General features: G+C 50.8%; 1 protein-coding gene across 1 annotated transcript; it reads left to right on the plus strand.

Moving 5' to 3' along the window:
* The first annotated feature begins 357 nt into the window (after positions 1-357).
* Positions 358-15469, plus strand: CLRN3 (clarin 3). The gene is made up of 3 exons (XM_026494393.4): positions 358-747; positions 7477-7656; positions 12939-15469. Exons 1-3 carry the CDS (start codon positions 519-521, stop codon positions 13217-13219), a joined length of 690 nt encoding a protein of 229 aa, XP_026350178.2. The 5' UTR covers positions 358-518; the 3' UTR covers positions 13220-15469.
* The last annotated feature ends 2849 nt before the right edge of the window (positions 15470-18318 follow it).

The following is an 18318-nucleotide window of genomic DNA, read 5'->3' on the forward strand; positions in this document are numbered from 1 at the left end:
CATTTCACAGCGTCTTTAGCAAAGGCTGAATCTTCTCAGCGTTCCTTTTTGACCCATTGTTAGGGTCGCGTCCTTAACGGTAAAGCCAGCCTATGCTGTTGGCTGCCGGCGTCCGCAACATCGTGGGAGGACGGGCCCTCGTGTTTTAGGGATTCTAGTCCTGACATGGTAGGCTGAGCGTGCTCCGAGGGCACATGACAAAGAGTTATAAATTAATTGTGTGCTCGAGGAAGTCCTTGGGAATACCTGCCTGCCCCTTGTTTCCGCTGGTTGCTTGTCACCATGGCAACCCCTAACTCCAGACCAAAGTTCAGCCGCTATAAATCTTTATGACCACATTCATAGTCCAGTGTTCCTTGGGGCATTTTGTCCCTTGAAGAGCAAGCTGTTATATTTTATAAGAAGCGTTCATTCAGACTCCATTTCTAAATACTGGGCTCCGAATGATAAGGTCCCCACATAGTACAAAAAATCGTTGCTTTCTTTGTTGACCGTGGGACCCTGACCTTCCCGAGAAGATGCCGACGACGAGGAAAACCCTGATGTTCTTATCGAGCTTTTTCACGAGCTTTGGGGCGTTCATCGTAGTCTGCTCCATGCTTGCGACCCAAGAATGGGTCAGCAGCAGAATTGCCATCAGTGACGCTTCTTCCAATGGTAGTCTCGTCATCGTCTATGGACTCTTCCGTGGTAAGAGTCATCAAGAATTCAGTCATGGACTTGAGGAATCGGAGAAAGACTTTGGAGGTAAATGAGAAATTAATTTGAATGGGTACAGGGAGATTGCATTAACTGGGTAAGACTCATGTCAGCCTCTACTGGGGCCAAGTAACTGCTCAAAAATGATTCCCTTGTAAAAGCTGTGAGATGGCTTGTAGATATGAACATATATTTCACCCACATTATTATTTTGGCTTCCTCGGTTCTGGTTGTGTCTGTTAGCAGCACAGTCTAAATAATTCTGGCAGAGGCTCTGTTGAAGCAGCATTACCAAGTTTACTGGCAAGTAAATAATTAAGTAAGTATATCTAGCAGGAATATGGTATCCAGGGGCGCCTGGGTGGCGCAGTCGTTAAGCGTCTGCCTTCGGCTCAGGGCGTGATCCTGGTGTTCTGGGATCGAGCCCCACAACAGGCTTCTCTGCTGGGAGCCTGCTTCTTCCTCTCCCACTCCCCCTGCTTGTGTTCCCTCTCTCGCTGGCTGTCTCTCTCTGTCAAATAAATAAATAAAATCTAAAAAAAAAAAAAAAGGAATATGGTATCCAGCATAGACAGATAGTAAGAACAGTATTTTTAGTTGTATTGACTGCAGATTTTTTTAAAGATTTTATATATATATATATATTTATTTATTTGGAGAAAGAGAGTGAGAGAGAGACAGTATGAGCAGGGTACAGGGCAGAGGGAGAAGCAGATTCCCCACAGAGCAGGGAGCCCAACGCAGGGCTCGATCCCAGGACCCCAGGATCATGAGCTGAGAAGAAGGCAGATGCTTCACTGACTGAGCCACCCAGGTGCCCCTAAAAGCAACATTTGTAAATTTATTTAGCGCCTGGGATGGACTTTGCATTGAGTGGTGTTGCGTGCAGGTAAACAGGCATTACCAGCGTGACTCAGTCATTACCGCTGACTTACAAACGTGCGTCATTACCTACCTCATACAAATGTAGTATTTGGTGTGAGTTTGAGCCTTAAATCCTGAGCAACGTAGTTGTATCTCCAAGTCATGAAATTGTCTCTTCGGCATTAGCAAAAGCAACATCTCCTCCAGTGGTCCGGTACCGTTACACCCCTCCTCCAGGACCGGCCTCCGCTTCTCGGAAAAGCGAAGAATATTCCCTTTGCAGCAACCAGAAACTGAGACTTTCAAACATGCGGTCACACATTCAGTATGTGAATAGCATTTTTGGAACCAGAATGTGTACTAGTTCCGGAGTTTCCAGACACACTGAAAAATTTTTAAATATGAGATAACAGCCGGTGAATTTTTTGATTTTCATGCGGTCTGTTTGGAACCAGTTGGTTCCCGTCTGAGCTACATGGCTTCAGTGAGAGCCTGATTACCTCTATCAGGAAAGCTCGGGGAGGCCAGGGGAGGTCGGAGCCTGGCTCTAGAGCCCGGTGTGAGGGAGGGTGAGGGACGCTGTGGAGATCGTGGGAGAGGCACTGTCGAGAACACCCCTGAGGGCACAGGGCCAAGTGGGCGCTGTGGAGCCAGATGGCAGCGTGGACGAGGCACACTGTTTGCATTTGCTTTGCCTGGCTCTCTACTTTCATTCTTTGTAGCTGCAGAGCCATGGTCAACATTCTAAAGTCACTGGCCAGCGTCCAGGTCCTGTAGAAGATAAGCCGCCCCCAATCAGAGAGGGTACACCACAGCTTGCTCTGGCTGATGTCTGCTGAGGGCTCCCCGGTGCCTAGGGGGTGTTCACTGTGGAGGGTTCTAGCAATCACTGGACTGGGAGCATTTGTCAACAGTTCTCTAAGATAGGGAAACGTCATATAACTAGAACGTATATCACGGGGTCCGCGGCTGCAGACCCATGGGTGTTTTCCCTGGAGAGCAGAACTGGAGACTGAGGCATGACTGCCGCCCTGCGGGTTTCTCGGGACCACATGGGGCTCATCTCAAATCAGAAACCAATCATTGGCAGCAAAATAAAATCTGTATAAATGCCACTTTCTTCCCCAGCAGTGATGCGTCAACTTTTCCATTGAAGATGTTAACATTATCAACGTCTTGCCCAGGATGAGGTCACACTGAAAATCTCCAAAGAGGAGTTAATATTGCAAAGCTCTGCTATATTTCTGCACAGGACTTATCACATTGTGCCAATTTGGGCTGTAGATTTTGAGATAACAGCACAGTATGAAGTGACAATGGCTGATTTCAACACGCCAAAAGAATCCAGCCACCAATAGGTCAACTGGTGGGGAAAATAATCCATTAAACCCGGCAAGGAAACTCTCTAATATGTGACTAGATTATGTGGCCAGCTCAGGCCGACCTGGAGATCTACCAGCTTCATCGGTGGCATCTCAGTTTGTCCAATATCCAGATGAAAAGTTACAGCCCCTGTGTCCACCAGTAAGCACTTTGTTTTTGCGACTCCAGATGTTCTGGATATTGAATTTCAGTCCAAAACACTTCCCTGAGCAGCTGCTCGGTGAGGGAGGGCCTGGGACACTGCGAGTCACTGCACATGGCTCCTGGGCTTGGTGAGCTCACCATAGCTTCTAGCTAGAGAAAGGCCCCGTCAGTTAAATCTGGCAGTGCAGGTCGCTATGACAGCAAGGGGGAGTTTCACCCAATCTCCCCGCCCACCCCACCCACCAGTCTCTTTTCTCCGCCTACCCCATTTGTTCTCAGGGGACACAAAATTGCACCATTGGCCCAAGCTAAAAAATAATTAGAACAGTAAATCTGCTGCAAAAACGAATTAATTGCAAGGAGACAAACCAATGAGGCTTATTTCTTCCTTAGTACTCCTGCTTACCAACCTCCCCCCCCCCCACATCTATACTTTTCCGAGAAGGAGCCACTTATTATTTGTCCCCAGAGACATGACCGTGCCGGGTGATGGAGTTTAACAGGGCAGAAAAGGCACTCCCCCTCCTTCTCCGTGAGAGAACCCAGATACATTTCCCAGAGGCTGGGCATGCCAGCTGGGACTTCTTGGAAGACCTCAAAGGCCCAACTTATCAGGGGCACACTGAGGTCCACGGGTTGAGGGGTCCACTAGGTCAGGTTCCCTGATGACCAGGTGCTTGAGGAGTGGGTGGGGGCAGTTCCCACCCACCCACAAAGCCACTGGTTCTCCCTCAAGTTCTGAGGACTGATGGAAAACCAGAGCTAGGAAGACGTATGGCGAGTGGCTCCGGAAGGGTTAAATCCCCATGCGCAGAAAGCCCGACATCCGGATGACCCATTTCTGTACACTGCCCACCGCCCCCAGCACATTTTCTGCCTCCCAGCTGTGGGAGCCACGGCCTCCTTCCTGAGGTTGCCAGAATCCGGGCAATTAGTTCCGATTGTGAGGTGGTTTTCCTGATTCCAACGCTTGGCCCTGAAAAGGAAGAGGAGAGAACGGAATGTATTTGCTAATTTTGTAGGCAGAGAGCAGCTGTCAGATGCTCGGGGTGGGGGGGGGGGGGTATTCTATTTCATTCTTGCTAACTTTCCCTGAATTTCCAGCTTTCATTGTCTGAGTTCCGAGCTGGGAGGGGGCTGAGAGACACAGCTGTCCTACCTGTGTGGCAGGAAATTCAGAAGCTGAAATAGAATTTTAAATATGGCAGTTAAAATTCCGATAAACCGTTCCGTTAATACAAAGAAGAGTATGAGTCAGGAGGCTCTACATTGACGCCCTTTTGAAAAATCGTGTCTGTTAGATCTTACCAACTGTCAAAAACAAAGCCTAACCTAATTGTCACTTTCTAGTTTACTCTGAAAAAGTAGAATGTTCCCCATTTGCAAATAAACATCCATGTGCAGCTTTTAATAAGTGTATAAAGCAGAAATATTCGCCAGGGCACACCGGAGATGACATTCTCCCCACACAGAAATGTCTATTTTCTAGTTAAGTATCCAAATTATTTCTTACTGGCTAAACACAGAGTTTATTTGGTCCCCAGCAAATTTCTGGTTAGTTTCAGGCTTCCTCCTTGGTGGCCTGGGAGGCGCAGGGTGAGTGGCATGGGAAGCAATTCTTCCTCATGGCGACAGTTGGAAACTCCGTAGCATTTGACCCTGCACCTCCGAACAGGTGTGTCCTACTTCCCGTTTTTCTCTAGTCCTACTCTGCTGTCATTACCCACTCGTTTCAGGACAGATGCATGCTACGTTAGAGCTCGGAGAGTCCCCGACCCTGGCCTCTCCATGGCAAGCTAGGGAGCAAGCGTCTCAGCCTGAGCTCAGGGCCTTCCTAACAGCACAGCCCACGCAGCTCCCCACAGGGCAGGTGGCCCATCGGACTTCAGCCATCCTCACCCAGGCCATAGGTGGTGGCAGGCAGGACATTTATAGTTTAACTCTGTCATTAGAGTTCTCCCTTGGGATGCGTCCCACAGGGGGCTGTGCTGAGGACCTGGCCCAGCCTGTGGGTCATTAGCAGAAGCTTTGAAACAGTCCAGTCACTTCTGGGTCCATGTGAGCTGAACTTTGCTCCCAGGCCTGCCTCTCACTGAGGAGCAAAATGTTCTCAAGTCACAGGTGGTGACATCATCGGGTCCTTGTTGCTGGGCTGATAGCTTCCCTCTTCTGGCCTCTGTGTTCTCCGAGGGGGTTCCCAGGGATGCGTGGCCACGCCTGCATGGGCCGGCTGCTGGTCTCCATCTCTGCTCCTCTTCCCACCAGTATGGTTTCTGCAGCCTCTCGCTGTCCACTGTCCAGGGACAGGAAATCTGTCTCCCTCCCAGAGTGTTGCTGATGTAAAAAAAATAATAAAAATCAGAATTAACAATCTAGGTGCTCAGAACTGGAGAGAGGAGAGATCTGGTACAGGTCGTACCCCCTCTGATCGGGGAGAGCTGTGCCGCTCTGGCCAGCGTGTTTTGGGGCTTGAAGTCAGAGTCAAGTGTGTGCAGAGCAGGGAGCAGGCGGGCAGGAGTTTTGGAATCATGCCTTACGAAGAACATTCTGGAGATGTGGGCTGTCGATCACATTGGGGTTTATGTCTCTCTTCAATGACGAGAGAGGCTGCCAGACTGAGAGGAGCAAGTAGACTCTGCGTTGCTCCAGAGGAAGCAGTAGGACTTCGGGCAAAAGGCAGAGAGACGCATGTGTGGGCCCAACACAATGAAGAGCTTTCATTCATTCATTCATTCATTCATTCATTCATTCATTCATTCATGTGTGTGTGTGTTTTAATTTAAATTTCAGTTAGTTAACATACAGAGCAATGTTGGCTTCCGGAGTAGAGCTCAGTGACTCATCAGTTCCATACGACACCAGTGAAGAGCTTTTAAATGATGAAAGCGACATGGCATGAAAAGACCTTACAAAGACAGAGCCCCTTGTCACCAAGACACATGTCAGGAGCAGGCTTGGTGGCTCCTTCCCCAGGGCTCCTTCCCCAGGGCGCACCCCCTCCTGTTCCCAGGGACCCTGTTTCTTGGAGCTCTCTGGTTCAGAGAGAGAGAGATAAGGAGCTCCCAAGCCCTGGAACAAGGGATCTTTCCTGTCCTTTCTGGTTTCTGTTCCTTACAGCTGCTCTGTGGCGAGGCTGGGAGTGGCTCCCCGCTCTCTCCCAGGTGCCTGGGAAACAGGAATGGAAAGAAGAAGGCTTTTATTTTCTCTTACCGGACCTCCCCTGCCCATCACAGTTCTCCTATCTCACAATTCCCAGTGACTTCGTTGGTATCTTACGATGAACTCTGAAATCTTTTCCCCAGATTCCTTTCTGTGTATCATTGTGGCTTTCGCAGAACATCGTGGTAAACACGTTAGTTAATGTGGTGGCAATCACCTAAGGCCCTAAGACACCCGGCAGCCTTTGGACATGTTTTATAAATGCATGGGTGGGGTTACCGGTAAGTGTGGGGACAGCATGCCTCTGGTGTCTGGTCAGTCTGTGTTGTAAACAAAGGATCGAGCAGGGGAAACATGCATAGGGACGGTGGCTGGTTGCGGTTAGAAACAGGAGGATGGCAAAAGCAGGCGCTCACAGCTAACCGCCAGGACATCTGTGTTTCGTTTGGCACGAGTGCATATCCATGTCTGGAGCTCCTTTGCACTTAAGAAATGTGCACATTTTATAAAATGCTGTTGGAGCTCAGAGGAACTGAGCTTGGGGAGAGTTCTGATGGTTTACCCACGGGTCAGCTTCTGCGTTTGAGCCACATGGGTCCTGGGTCCTCTCTGGCTCCGGGGAAGTGACGTCAGGAAGTGTGGCCGACACCCCATTTGTACACACAGCAGTCACCTGCCTGTCCCCAAGGCCATCTTTGGTTCCCAGTTACCTGGTCACCTCCATCAGCCCCTCCCCTCCTGGCCTTCTGTGTAATGGGCTCACCTCCGAAATCTCGGGGTGTCCCGGATCCTCTGGGTCACAGGTTTTGAGTAAGTGTCCCCAAGGGGAAGCACAGGAGTGCTCCGAGCAAGGGAACACCGTCCCTGAGGAAGCGTGTTGATGCCCACCAGCAGGCACCTGAGGCCAGGATGCGCTGGGGTCACGTGTCCCGCCCTGCCGCTCCTTATCAAGGAGGGCATCCCTTTTTCTCGGGGAAATTAAAATTGGGGTGGATAGCCAGTTATCCGAAGTCCTGCGGTTACACACATTCAAGGATGCCGGAGGGAAAGAGGACCCCGAGGCCCCGCCCCTTCCGGTTCGCGCACCTGAGAGGTGCCGCCTGCTATTCGCTCCCCCAGCGCCCGAGAAGGGAGGGTGCAAAGGACTGCCAGGGGTGCTGGTGTAGCCCTCGGGTCTGGGACTGGTGTTTGCTTTTTGTGCTACGTGCTTACCACATACTGCTTTAGTTTTAGAGAAACTGAACAATTCTTCCCAGAAGACGCTGCATTTGGTGGTTATCCTGTCCCTGGTCCTCAGCCTGTGCACCTCGCTGATCAGTTCTGGGCTCACCTTTTACAACAGCGTCAGCAACCCCTACCAGACGTTCTTGGGGCCAGTGGGCGTGTACACCTGGAGCGGATTTGCTGGTGAGTATCCCCGGGAACACCGGGCGCTCTGCTGACGAGCACGGCCTCTGTGTCTCTGTCCCTCTGCGGCTCGGCCCCACGCATGCACACACACGATCCCGGGGAGCCATGGAATTTAAGCAGACCTGGTATGTGCCAAGTTGTGTGCTGGGGCCCGGGGTTTATGTTTGTAAACCTACAGCATTTATTAAGCTCCTTGGAAATAAAAGTGTTTTAAATGCCCTGGTGGAGGGGCGCCTGGGTGGCACAGCGGTTGAGCGTCTGCCTTTGGCTCAGGGCGTGATCCCGGCGTTGTGGGATCGAGCCCCACATCAGGCTCCTCCGCTATGAGCCTGCTTCTTCCTCTCCCACTCCCCCTGCTTGTGTTCCCTCTCTCGCTGGCTGTCTCTGTCGAATAAAAAAAAAAAAAAATCTTTAAAAAAATAAAATAAAATAAATGCCCTGGTGGAGAGGCAAGGAGTGACATGTGGACAGGGTGTTAGGTGTTAAAATATATAACATACACCACTCTTTGCTGTTGAGAATCAAAAGTAAGGGGCTGAAGACAATGCTCCTACATCGACAAAACATTCACGGTTGACAAAAAACTCCTGCTATGTGCTGAGCTCCAGATTAGGTTCCGTATAGGAAGTACACACACACACACGTATACACACACACGCACACACACACACATACACAAACACACATGCACACACGTGCACACACGTACACACAAACATGCACACACATACACGCACGTGCACACACACAAACACATGCACACACATAAGCAATCACACATGTACACACACAAACATGAACACGTTCACACACATGCACACACACATGCACACACAAACACACATTCACACACATACATGGACACACATACACATTCACACATGCACACACGTACATGCACATGCATACACACATACACAAACACATATGCACATGCATATACATATACACACATTCACACACATACACACATGCACGCACATACACATTCACACATGGACACACGTACACACACATACACGCACGCACATACACGAACACATATGCACATGCATATACACATACACACATGCACACACATATACTCATACACACATTCACATATACACACGTACACACACACATACACACACATGCACACATTTACTCTCCTCACCTCCGAATAACAGTGTGGGCTAAAATCCAAACATGACACATCTCTATGACTGTGCACCGAGGACCAGAAAGAAGGTCATTTAGAGACTCTGGGGCCAACACCCTTCTTGTGGGTGACCTGTGAGCCCCGGGTGATTCTGCGTGGTGTGGCGAGGTTACTTTGTGTATTGGTCAGGGTTGGGTGGGGTGCAGCAGAGATGGGAAGCAGATCCCAGCTTCGGTCCCACGATGCGTGGTTCTCACTGGGGTTTCTCGAGGCTCAGTAGCCACCGTGAGTGCCCAGAGGCATGGTCAAGTGGCTGCCTCGGCTCTCACCAGGAGGCCAGATTTCTTCCGCTCTCTCCCCCTCTCCACCGTGAGAACCTGATCTTGAGAAAGGACCTGAAGAAGCCTGTCCTACCTACAGGATGACTCTGGAGCTGGCTTCCTGCCAGGTGGTGCATTTTAACAGAAGCCAGGAACTTTCAAGTACTCGAAAGGTGGTCTGGATAATAAGGTACCAGGAAGCCTTGAAGAGGACTCTGGGCAGCTTCCTCTTGTCCCTCCGTGTGAGGCCATCCTTGCACGAGCCCCTTGCCGGTGGTGGGAAGGGATGCGCGGGTTTCTGCACTGCAGCCATCCGTAGTGCTGTGCTGGAGAAGAGGGACATCCGGCTCTCGGGGGAGGGGCGCCCTGACTGTAACTCCGTGGCCTTCTTCAAGCCAACAGTTGAAGAGGTGCATGAGCCAGCCCCAGGCAGCACTGATCAAGGGAAGTCCATGTGACTCACTGCTCAAGAGGGAATGCTTTTAAGAGTGCAATTCATAATCATTCAGCTGGGCCAGCGGTGGGACCTGGGACTGCAGGTCTGGCTACACTGCATGCTCGCTCCGCGGCTCTGAGGATTTGGGGTCGGGCTGCTTTAGCCACATCCACACATGACTTGTCCTTTCTTCCTGTGGTTTTATTACCTGGTGGTAAAAACAAACACACACACACACACACCCATTTACTGGGCACCCTCTGTGGGCCAGCCACAACAGTGCTGTGGAATGCTCCGGTCTCACAGACGCACCAGGATCCGGCTGAGGGACTTGGTTACAAACTCAAACGTCCTCTCCCGAAGGCCAGTCTTCCTCTCCCCAGGCTATTTCTAGGATTATAGCTCACCTCAGTCAAACCAAAGGCAAGACTCCTCGGCACTCTTTGCCAGGGTAAAAAAATGGATTATATAAATTTTTTGCTCATATAATTAAGCAGCTAAAGAAAGCGGTGGCTTCAGGCACGGCTGGATTCAGGATCTCAGCCCACACTGTCAGAACTCTGATTCCCTTCTGTGCTTGTGTCTTGATTTTCCCAGTGCTCTCTCTGGCAGTAAGCAGTGGGTGGGCCCCCTTAGGGCAGGATAACTGCCAGCAACCCCAGGAGAAAGACTTCTTTTCCCCCAAATCTGACTCTCCCTGGAATTGTCCTTCCCCACCCCTGGAGCAATCCCCATGGCCACCAATGGGGTTGACCTCACCGGCTGACCCACCCAATGCCTGGGACACCTGACCCCTTGGAGCTGGGGCTGGGGGCAGTTCCAAGAGGAGAAGCAGGTGCCAGTACCAAAGGAGGTTTGGATGTGGGGCCTCAGACACAAAACGGGACCACGTCGCCACACTATGGCTGGTGGGGCACAAAGCTCGTTGCTTCATAAACCCTGCTTCTGCAAGGCCGGAGTTTCCAGTTCTCTGTCTCCACAGTCAAAGATAAGCTGACTTGGCACATGGCAGAGGCCGATGCATGTCTGTGGAGGAAAACATGAAAAACACGGGGCCGGTGGCCTTCCCCTCAATCTCCGCCTACTTCTAGCAACAAAGAATTGTCTGACAGCGGGCGAGCTCGTGCGGCGTTCCTTTCCCAGCTTGGGGCAAGTTCTAACACACAGAAGGGGCTGTCAGGTGGGCAGAGACACAATCCGAGACATCGATGTGTGCAGAGGAGGTCTGCATTCTGGCAGGGGTCACAGGGAGATTTTTGTGGCATCGGTCTTCACGTCTGGCCTCCTCTGAACGCCCCTCCTGGCCTCTTGATCCCAGTGCTCTGAGAAGCCAGATGTTTGTCCTGAGTTTGCCTCTGGGGGCTCCCGATTTTCTTCACATGAGCTCTGAGTATGCAGAACGTAGTGGAAACTGTTTAGGTGAGGCTCGGCCTGCAGAAGGCTTTTATGCACAAAGATGCCATTGACATATCCTTGCTTTGGGTCATCTTGGCTGGAGACTTGGTCCCGTTGGTCAGGCTGGCTCAGGGGCTCTCGAACCAGAGGGAAGTGCTGCAAATCCCTCATGAGGCTGGATTTGTACAAATGCCCCTTGGCTGCAGGGAAGAGGACGCGGGCTTCCTAGCGTGGTTCGGAAGGAACAGGACCAGATTCTGTTTTGGAGGAAAACACAGCAGCATCACAGCCTCCCAGGCTCCTGCGCCCTCTGACCTCAGCCTGCCCTTCGCCCCACAGCAGCCTGGCATGGCCCGACCCTGACCACAGGGGCTATAACCGTAGGCTGAGAGAATGTTGGGGCCTGGCAGAACTTTGCACATTGTTTGATCCTCATCCCAGGACCCCAGAGAGCAGAAGGTGATGGGGCAGGTCACATGGCCTGGTGGGGACAGGCCAGGCCTGGAGACAGCATCCTGAGCCTTCAGGAGCTCCCTCTGGTACCATGGGGCCCTCTTTACCCTCCATAAATCCCCTGTCCCAGAGAGCCAGAGAAGCAGACAGGGAGAGGCAGCTCCTTCCTGCGGAGGCTCAGGTCAGCACATGTCTGCAGCGAGCCCTCCCGACCCAAATCAAAGCCGAGCCCTTCCCACCGCAGAGAAAAGCGTGTAACCCTTTGTTCACCCTGCCCCTTTGTGACTAAGTTTTTACAAGAATTTCACAAGAGCATAATGAAGGATAATGAAGGAGTGTGAGATGCGTAGAGCATCAGAGGAGGGGCTCTTGTATGTCCAAATTATTGAGAAATAAAACCATCTCGCTGAGCATGAAAGTCCGTCATCAAGGACAGTCCAAGTGTTCTCCTCACACAAAAGCCCATGTGTCAGGGCCTTTGGAGGATTGGGAAAAGTCTCTGGGTGAGGCTATGGCCAGGACACGTTGACCCCAGAACGTCTGTCCCGTTGTGGGTAAATGTTCTCAGAGATGGGCAACCATCCCCTCCGTCAGTCTTGGAACATTCCATCAGCTTGTAGAGCACCCTGCACTCACCCTCTGGCCATCGCCGCCTCCCCACTCCCAGCCCAGCCCCATTCCAACCAACCATGAATCTTCCCTTTGTCTTGGTCAAGCTGATCCCCTTTGGAAGTTGAGGAATGAGGTCCAGAGAAGCCCTGGGGCCGTGTGGCTGGAGATTTAGAACCCGGCTCTCTCTGACCCCAGAACTCTGTTCTCCAACTGGGCCAAGGTGGCTGTCCAAAGTCACTACCAAGACACACTCTCCAGGGGAGGACATTGTGAAGAAGAAAAGGGGAAGAGAAGACAACAAGTTCTCTTTTCATGAGTGTAGCGAGGATACCCTTCCTGGTTAAACGCTATGCTTCACTGTGAGCAGAGTGAAAGTCCAGCCAGCGTCGGAGACTCTCCGGGTGGTCTCTTCCTCTGTAGTCAGTGCTCAGGACCCTCAGAGAGGCTCCCTATGGGCCAGGTCCTGTCTCTCGGTCCCAGGGGTTCCGAGCTCACTGCTCCCTATGAGTCTTCGTGTAGGCTGCCTCTTCTGTTTGCAAAGCTCTGTCCTTCAAGGACCCTCTGTCCTTGTCATCCATCCAGTCCTCTCTAGAAAGTTTGACTCTCGTGTCTGCTCATTCTCTAGTTCATTCCGCACATTTCTGCCTGCACTGGCTGCGGGAGGGGTCCACGACATGCCGGCAGCACAGCACACCCTGCAGAAAGGACTTGAACTGTATTTTTGCCCTTGGCTGGGCACTGTCCTCAGTCTGTAGCAGTTCATGCCTAGAATCTAGCTCAGGTCTTATGCTTGCTTTACACTCCAATACCTAGAAGACTGTAAACCCTGTGTGTGCCCACAGAGCACAGGTTCCTTTAAGAATAAAATTGACATTAAAAAAGGTATCACTGTATCATTTACGAGACTAAATCTTCTTTCCAGCCTTCTTCACTTTCGTGACCATGATACTGTTCGTGGGGAACGTACAATCCAACCACCTCTCGGAAGAACTGGCCCAGATGCTGTACCCACAATACCCAGCAGCTGCCTACGGAGGAACTACCCACAGCTACGGTCACTCGTTTTGGCTTGCGCTGCTCGTCATTCTTCTAAGTATTGTCTCCATGGTCATCATTGTTTTCTACCAGAAGACCAGATATCAGCGAAAGCAGGAGCAGAGAAAGCCCATGGAATATGCTCCAAGGGACGGAATTTTATTCTGAATTTGATGTTATGTTATTTTGTCATTAGGTCTATTCTATTGTATGTCGGCTCCCGAGTGGTGACTGGCTCGCTTGTCTGGACAATCAGCAAGGTTAAGTGCAGCCCTGGTTGACTGTCACTTTGTGATAGTTTTGTATCTCATGACACTCCATAAATGATGTCACCTTGCAAAGGGTTCTTCCCACTAGGGTGGGGAAGATGGAGGGGCAATCTCTCCAGTCCATGCAGTGTTCAAAGCGGTAGAATGATTCCGAGACTCTGGACCCTCCCGACCCCGTCTCACTCTCTAAGACAATAAAGGTTTGTGGTGTGCACTTTAGCACCTAGGATCTCCTTCTCCTCAGAAGGTACCAGGTATGTCTATTCCAGCTGTTTTGGGGGATTCAGAACTCGTCTTTCCAGGACCAGGTGTTGGAAGCAAAAGGTGGGCAAGACTTTGGAGTAAATGCCCTGGTCCTCTGGACCCCTGGTTGCTGACATAATTCAAACCCAATGGTGGGTAGAAGTGCTGATATATGACCTTCAAACCCATTTTTGAGGTTCCAAGGTGCAGCTTTTGTATGGAAGAGACTAGGAAGGGAGAAGATTTAAGAAAGATAAAAATTATAGCCCTGTAGCCTTCACACTAGGGAGGTTAAATGTATTTTTGGCTTAAAAGGATTGCAGTGAATTAGTCAAAACGGAAATGTAACGTTGCAAGAAGTTCTAGGAACCAACCCTTTGCCATTGACATAGTATAGTTGGCTGGATGGGAGTGGATCGGCCATCAGTGGACTTCGGCCCAGCCAGAGGGTAAGAGCACTGGGCTTGCAGCCATCCCTGAGTGAGGGCTAGGCAGATGGAGAACACAGTTGTTGGGTTGCCCTCTAAGAACGGGTGGGTAAAATTGGTTCACAGAGTCAAAAGAACACAATGGGTCACCAGGAATATTTTGAAAAGCTCCAGAATGGATTAGACCCACTTTGCCAATAGGATATTCTTCCAGAAAATCCCTTTGAGGATCTTTTGTTCATGAATATCCCATAAGTCAGCCAGGTTTAACATTGACAGGATTCTGAAATAATGACCCGTCTGGGCTTGATTGAACAAAAGTCAAACGGAGCAGAAATTTAGCGTAATTTACACTCCAAGTGTAATTTACAAAGCAGCAGCTCTTTGGACAGAAAGATCTCCTTTATGAAGCTATTAGGAATGCACAACCTTCTTATCTACTATTTTTTAACACTCTGTCTTAGGATTAATATTTTTCATTTAGAAACGCCCATTGAATACGTATGACGTGATTAGCAGTGTGCTAACACGGGGAACCTGCCGAGGCAGAACGAGAAGTCAAGACAGGCGTTCCAAGAGCAGTTGTTAAACTCCATGTAAAACAGGGACTTAGTCACCAGACGGCGCTCATCCTCCGAAAGGTCAGTCCTCTATAACCGCCCACCCCGAAGTCAAGGTTACTGTAATAAATTAACTTGTTGTGAAACTTTGAACATATTAAAAATATGGTTCTCAATGGTGAAAAAAGTTCTAAATTCTTTGAAGCTAAAAACATTTATGTTCTTTGAAATTTGAAATTTCTATCAGATTTTGATAATGTGGACAAGTAATGGAAGAGGAAACGGGTACGAGTGACAAACCCATGCAAATGATGGCTGAGTAGGCAGGTGCTCACACCCTGGGTTAGTGCAAAGGGCACTACAGGTATAAAGACCGCGTTTACTCATCTCAAAGTTGGAGCAGAGCTTGGTTCCTGTAGGGGACAAACTATCTCAATCCTGATATCACAGATGACCTTTAAGGAACCATTCAGAACGGGAATCTGGTACGGGGAGGTACGTTTCACAGTTCTGGAGAGGAAGAGCTTGACTCTCCCTTACTGTGTCTGAAGGTAGAGGTAATGAAACAGTGTGCGTGTATTCCTTAGAAATCCTGTTCAGGAAGAACAAAGTTTGCGGACTACTCAGAGACGTTGACGTGATTTGCCATTCTAAAATTACTTCATAAATGTGCATTACATTTGTCGTAGTGGAACCACATGAAACACCATTTTGAAAGCCTGAACTAGCCTGTGGAATTAGAACGTTTCAGTGGTCATGATATGACCCCTTAATTAACCCATGTGGTCCTATTACAATGAGCTGGGCAACAACGTTCATCCACATTTGCAAAATAAATAAATCATAGAGAATATTGTACTCTTCAATTTTCTAAGAACACAGGGTCTATGATGATAATTTTAGGGAAATTAATTCTTTACACTAATGTCAAAGTGATTAGTGCCCACCCCCCCACAATGAGTTGATGTTTGCAAGCACAATGGGAGGCAGGGATACCCTCCAGGTAAGCTTTGCTATCACCATTATAATTTTATTTGAGCCTCTCAACATACCCTGTGGATTAAGAAGGGCAGGAAGACTTGTCTCCTTGGATATGAGACTTCAGGGTCTCCGCAGCCCTCCAGCAGCCAGTCCCACATGGCTGGTACTCGTGCGAGTGGCATGTGACCATATATATAGGTAGACCACTCAGCAGACTCGTGCCCTCTGGGGCTGCTCGTGCTCTTGGAAGCCCTGGGGGCGTGCAGATGCTGCAAGGGGCAGGCCGGCACCAAGCACCGCTCTGAAGTCGGCTCTCCTGCCGGCACCTTGCCCGCCCAGTGACCATCTTCTTCCCTCCCTGAAACCCACCACCGAGCACAGACTTGGAGCCAGGTTCTCAGTTGCCTGATCTGATGTCTTTCTGCCGCCAGAATAAGGACGTGGGCATGGCGTGTGTGTGGGAGCAGATGGTCCAGAGGCAGGAGACTTTCTGATTCTGAAATTGCAGCACGGAGAGACTGGTCCTTGGTCTCTGAGCCACACGGTGCTCTCCTGACCCCGGCACCCAGCACCCCCCACACCTGGGGGGCCGTGGGCCGATACATCCTTCAGCCCGGAAGGCGGATCCTTCCATAGCAGCCCTGTTCCCTGTCCTCACCCCCAAACACCCCACCACCCAGGACGTGGTGAGGCAGCTGGGGGCTCCACTCCCAAACTGCCCTGGGATCTCAGAGCCAGCCTGGTCACGGCCCCTTCCAAACTTCTGTTTGTTTTCTTAAGACTAAAAAATAAAACATAAATAATAGAAATGGCAATCAGTGCAGGATGGAGAGGGAATTCTGGAGTCCGGCTGCCTGGGGTGGAGAAGCTACTTAACTTCTGAGAGCCTCATTCTAATCATCGTGAGATGGGTTGATAAAAGCAGGATTCGCTCTCAGGCTGTGGGAAGGGACCCTGACAAGGCGTGTGCAGGGCTCCTGGACCTTGAGAACAGGCGGCCATCTTCCTCCGTCACAGACCCTTCAGTACGTAAACACGGCAACCACACGTAAAGGTGAGCTCCTGCTGCCTCCCGAGCCACTGCTGGCCACATAATTCTTTTGCTCTGTCAATGAGCAAACAGCAAACAACTTAGGCCCAGGGAAGTTAATGAACTTGACCACGCATCCGAAGCTGGCACGTAGCAAAGCAGTGGTCAAAGCAGGCCTGAGACACGTAGTCTTCTTTGCCTGTATTGGACTCGGTTCCACAAACGTTGTTTGTAGTCCGGGGTGGCGGGGGGATGACAATGGGAAAGGAGCGTGTCCCCACAGAAAGTGTGGCTTCCTGGGTGTGCCCGGCACATTTCACCACACGTGTGAGTCTCTGGGTGGCTCTCGTTGGCTCAGAACCAAGAGGAGGGGCTGGCTCAAGCCAAGAGTGCTAACCTTCAGCCGGGCTGGGTGTGAACCTGGGCTTGAGAGGGTGGGGTCTTGGTGACAGGACACACCCTGAGAAGCCTGCACATCCCGTGGCCAAGGGACTTTGTGCTCCTAAAAATAGAAAAAGCGCCCGGTTACTCATGATGACCAGGGTCACTGGCTTCCGAAGGCTGTGCTCCAGGAGGAACTGAGATGCGGGGGCAGCCGCCACATGACGTGCTGTGCGTGGGAGGCCCCGAGGACTGCCCAGGTTCTGTTCCTGTTCCCCATGCTCTTCCCGCTGGGCGCTCTCACCCCACCCAGAGACTGGAAATGGATTAGGCCGGCAGGACTTCCGACTACATCCTAGCTTCGGCTACATGAATTTGTGTTTGTGACGGGCTTCAGATCATGAAAGTGTTCTCTTCAAAACGTTTCATTGTTTTGTTGAAGAAACATGTAGGAGTGCTTTGCATTTTATGGCTGGGAGTTTTAAAGGCACTGTTTGAAAACGAACGCTCCCTCCTCCCGCCCAGCTCACTCCGTACCAGGAGGGTTAGACTTTTAATGTTTAACCACGACCCTTTGTGAAGTGCTCCGCTCGGCCGGTTAGCTTGAAGCACGCTACTGCCACAAGATGTTCAACGGGGCAAATCGCTCTTCCAGAAGGGGAGGTTGCTGCTTTTCTAATTCTGCCCACAGCAGCGGTGTTGCTCCTGGACGGCTGAGTTGTGGGCCTCAGGGCCCTGCCGGCAGCGGCGGCCACAGCAAACATTTCTGTCCTGAGGGTGTCCTCCCCTAAATGCTCTTACGGGAGGTTTCATTGGCTCCTCGCAGCAGAAGCATGGGTTGGTTTATAATTAATCCCATTTTGTAGGCGAGTGACTGGGGTGGTATGTCCGCCATGCCACGTAAGGGAGAGGCCGAGCAGAGATCCCATCCAGAGCCTCAGCCCAGGTCTCCTGAGAGGGACGGGGCTGGGACCAGTAATCTCACGGTGGCACCAGGCAAGCATATGAAAGGGTTGTAAAAAGTCTCAAGGGCACCTCCAAGCATGAGACCTTGGCCTCCCCTGGGCGTCCCCCAGGCACGTGGCATTTGAGTTTAACTGAGTTTGCTGGCTTCTCGAAGTGTTTAATTGGGTAATCATTCACCTTTTGGTGAAAAATTTAACCATTTTCACCAGATGCTACACACTGCGTTAATCTTTCTGTACTGAAGATGAAACTGGCGGCTTGTGGACGGCCGATCACAGCCGAGAGCACGGACTAGGTGTTCTGTCGCCGGCGGCGGTGCAGAACCGAGAGCACATGCTCCTGTGTGAACAGACCGAGGCTTTCCTGCAGACGCGGCGCACGGACACTTACTGAGCGCTTCGCCTGCTTA

This window comes from Ursus arctos, unplaced genomic scaffold, assembly GCF_023065955.2.
Source record: "Ursus arctos isolate Adak ecotype North America unplaced genomic scaffold, UrsArc2.0 scaffold_7, whole genome shotgun sequence".
NCBI lineage: Eukaryota > Metazoa > Chordata > Mammalia > Carnivora > Ursidae > Ursus > Ursus arctos.

Excerpts from the sequence above, each read along its gene's own strand:
- CLRN3 (XM_026494393.4), top strand. The coding sequence starts at position 519 with ATGCCGACGACGAGGAAAACCCTGATGTTCTTATCGAGCTTTTTCACG. Across the intron at positions 748-7,476 it reads ATCGGAGAAAGACTTTGGAG|TTTTAGAGAAACTGAACAAT; the intron begins GTAAATGAGAAA and ends ATACTGCTTTAG. Across the intron at positions 7,657-12,938 it reads CACCTGGAGCGGATTTGCTG|CCTTCTTCACTTTCGTGACC; the intron begins GTGAGTATCCCC and ends TCTTCTTTCCAG.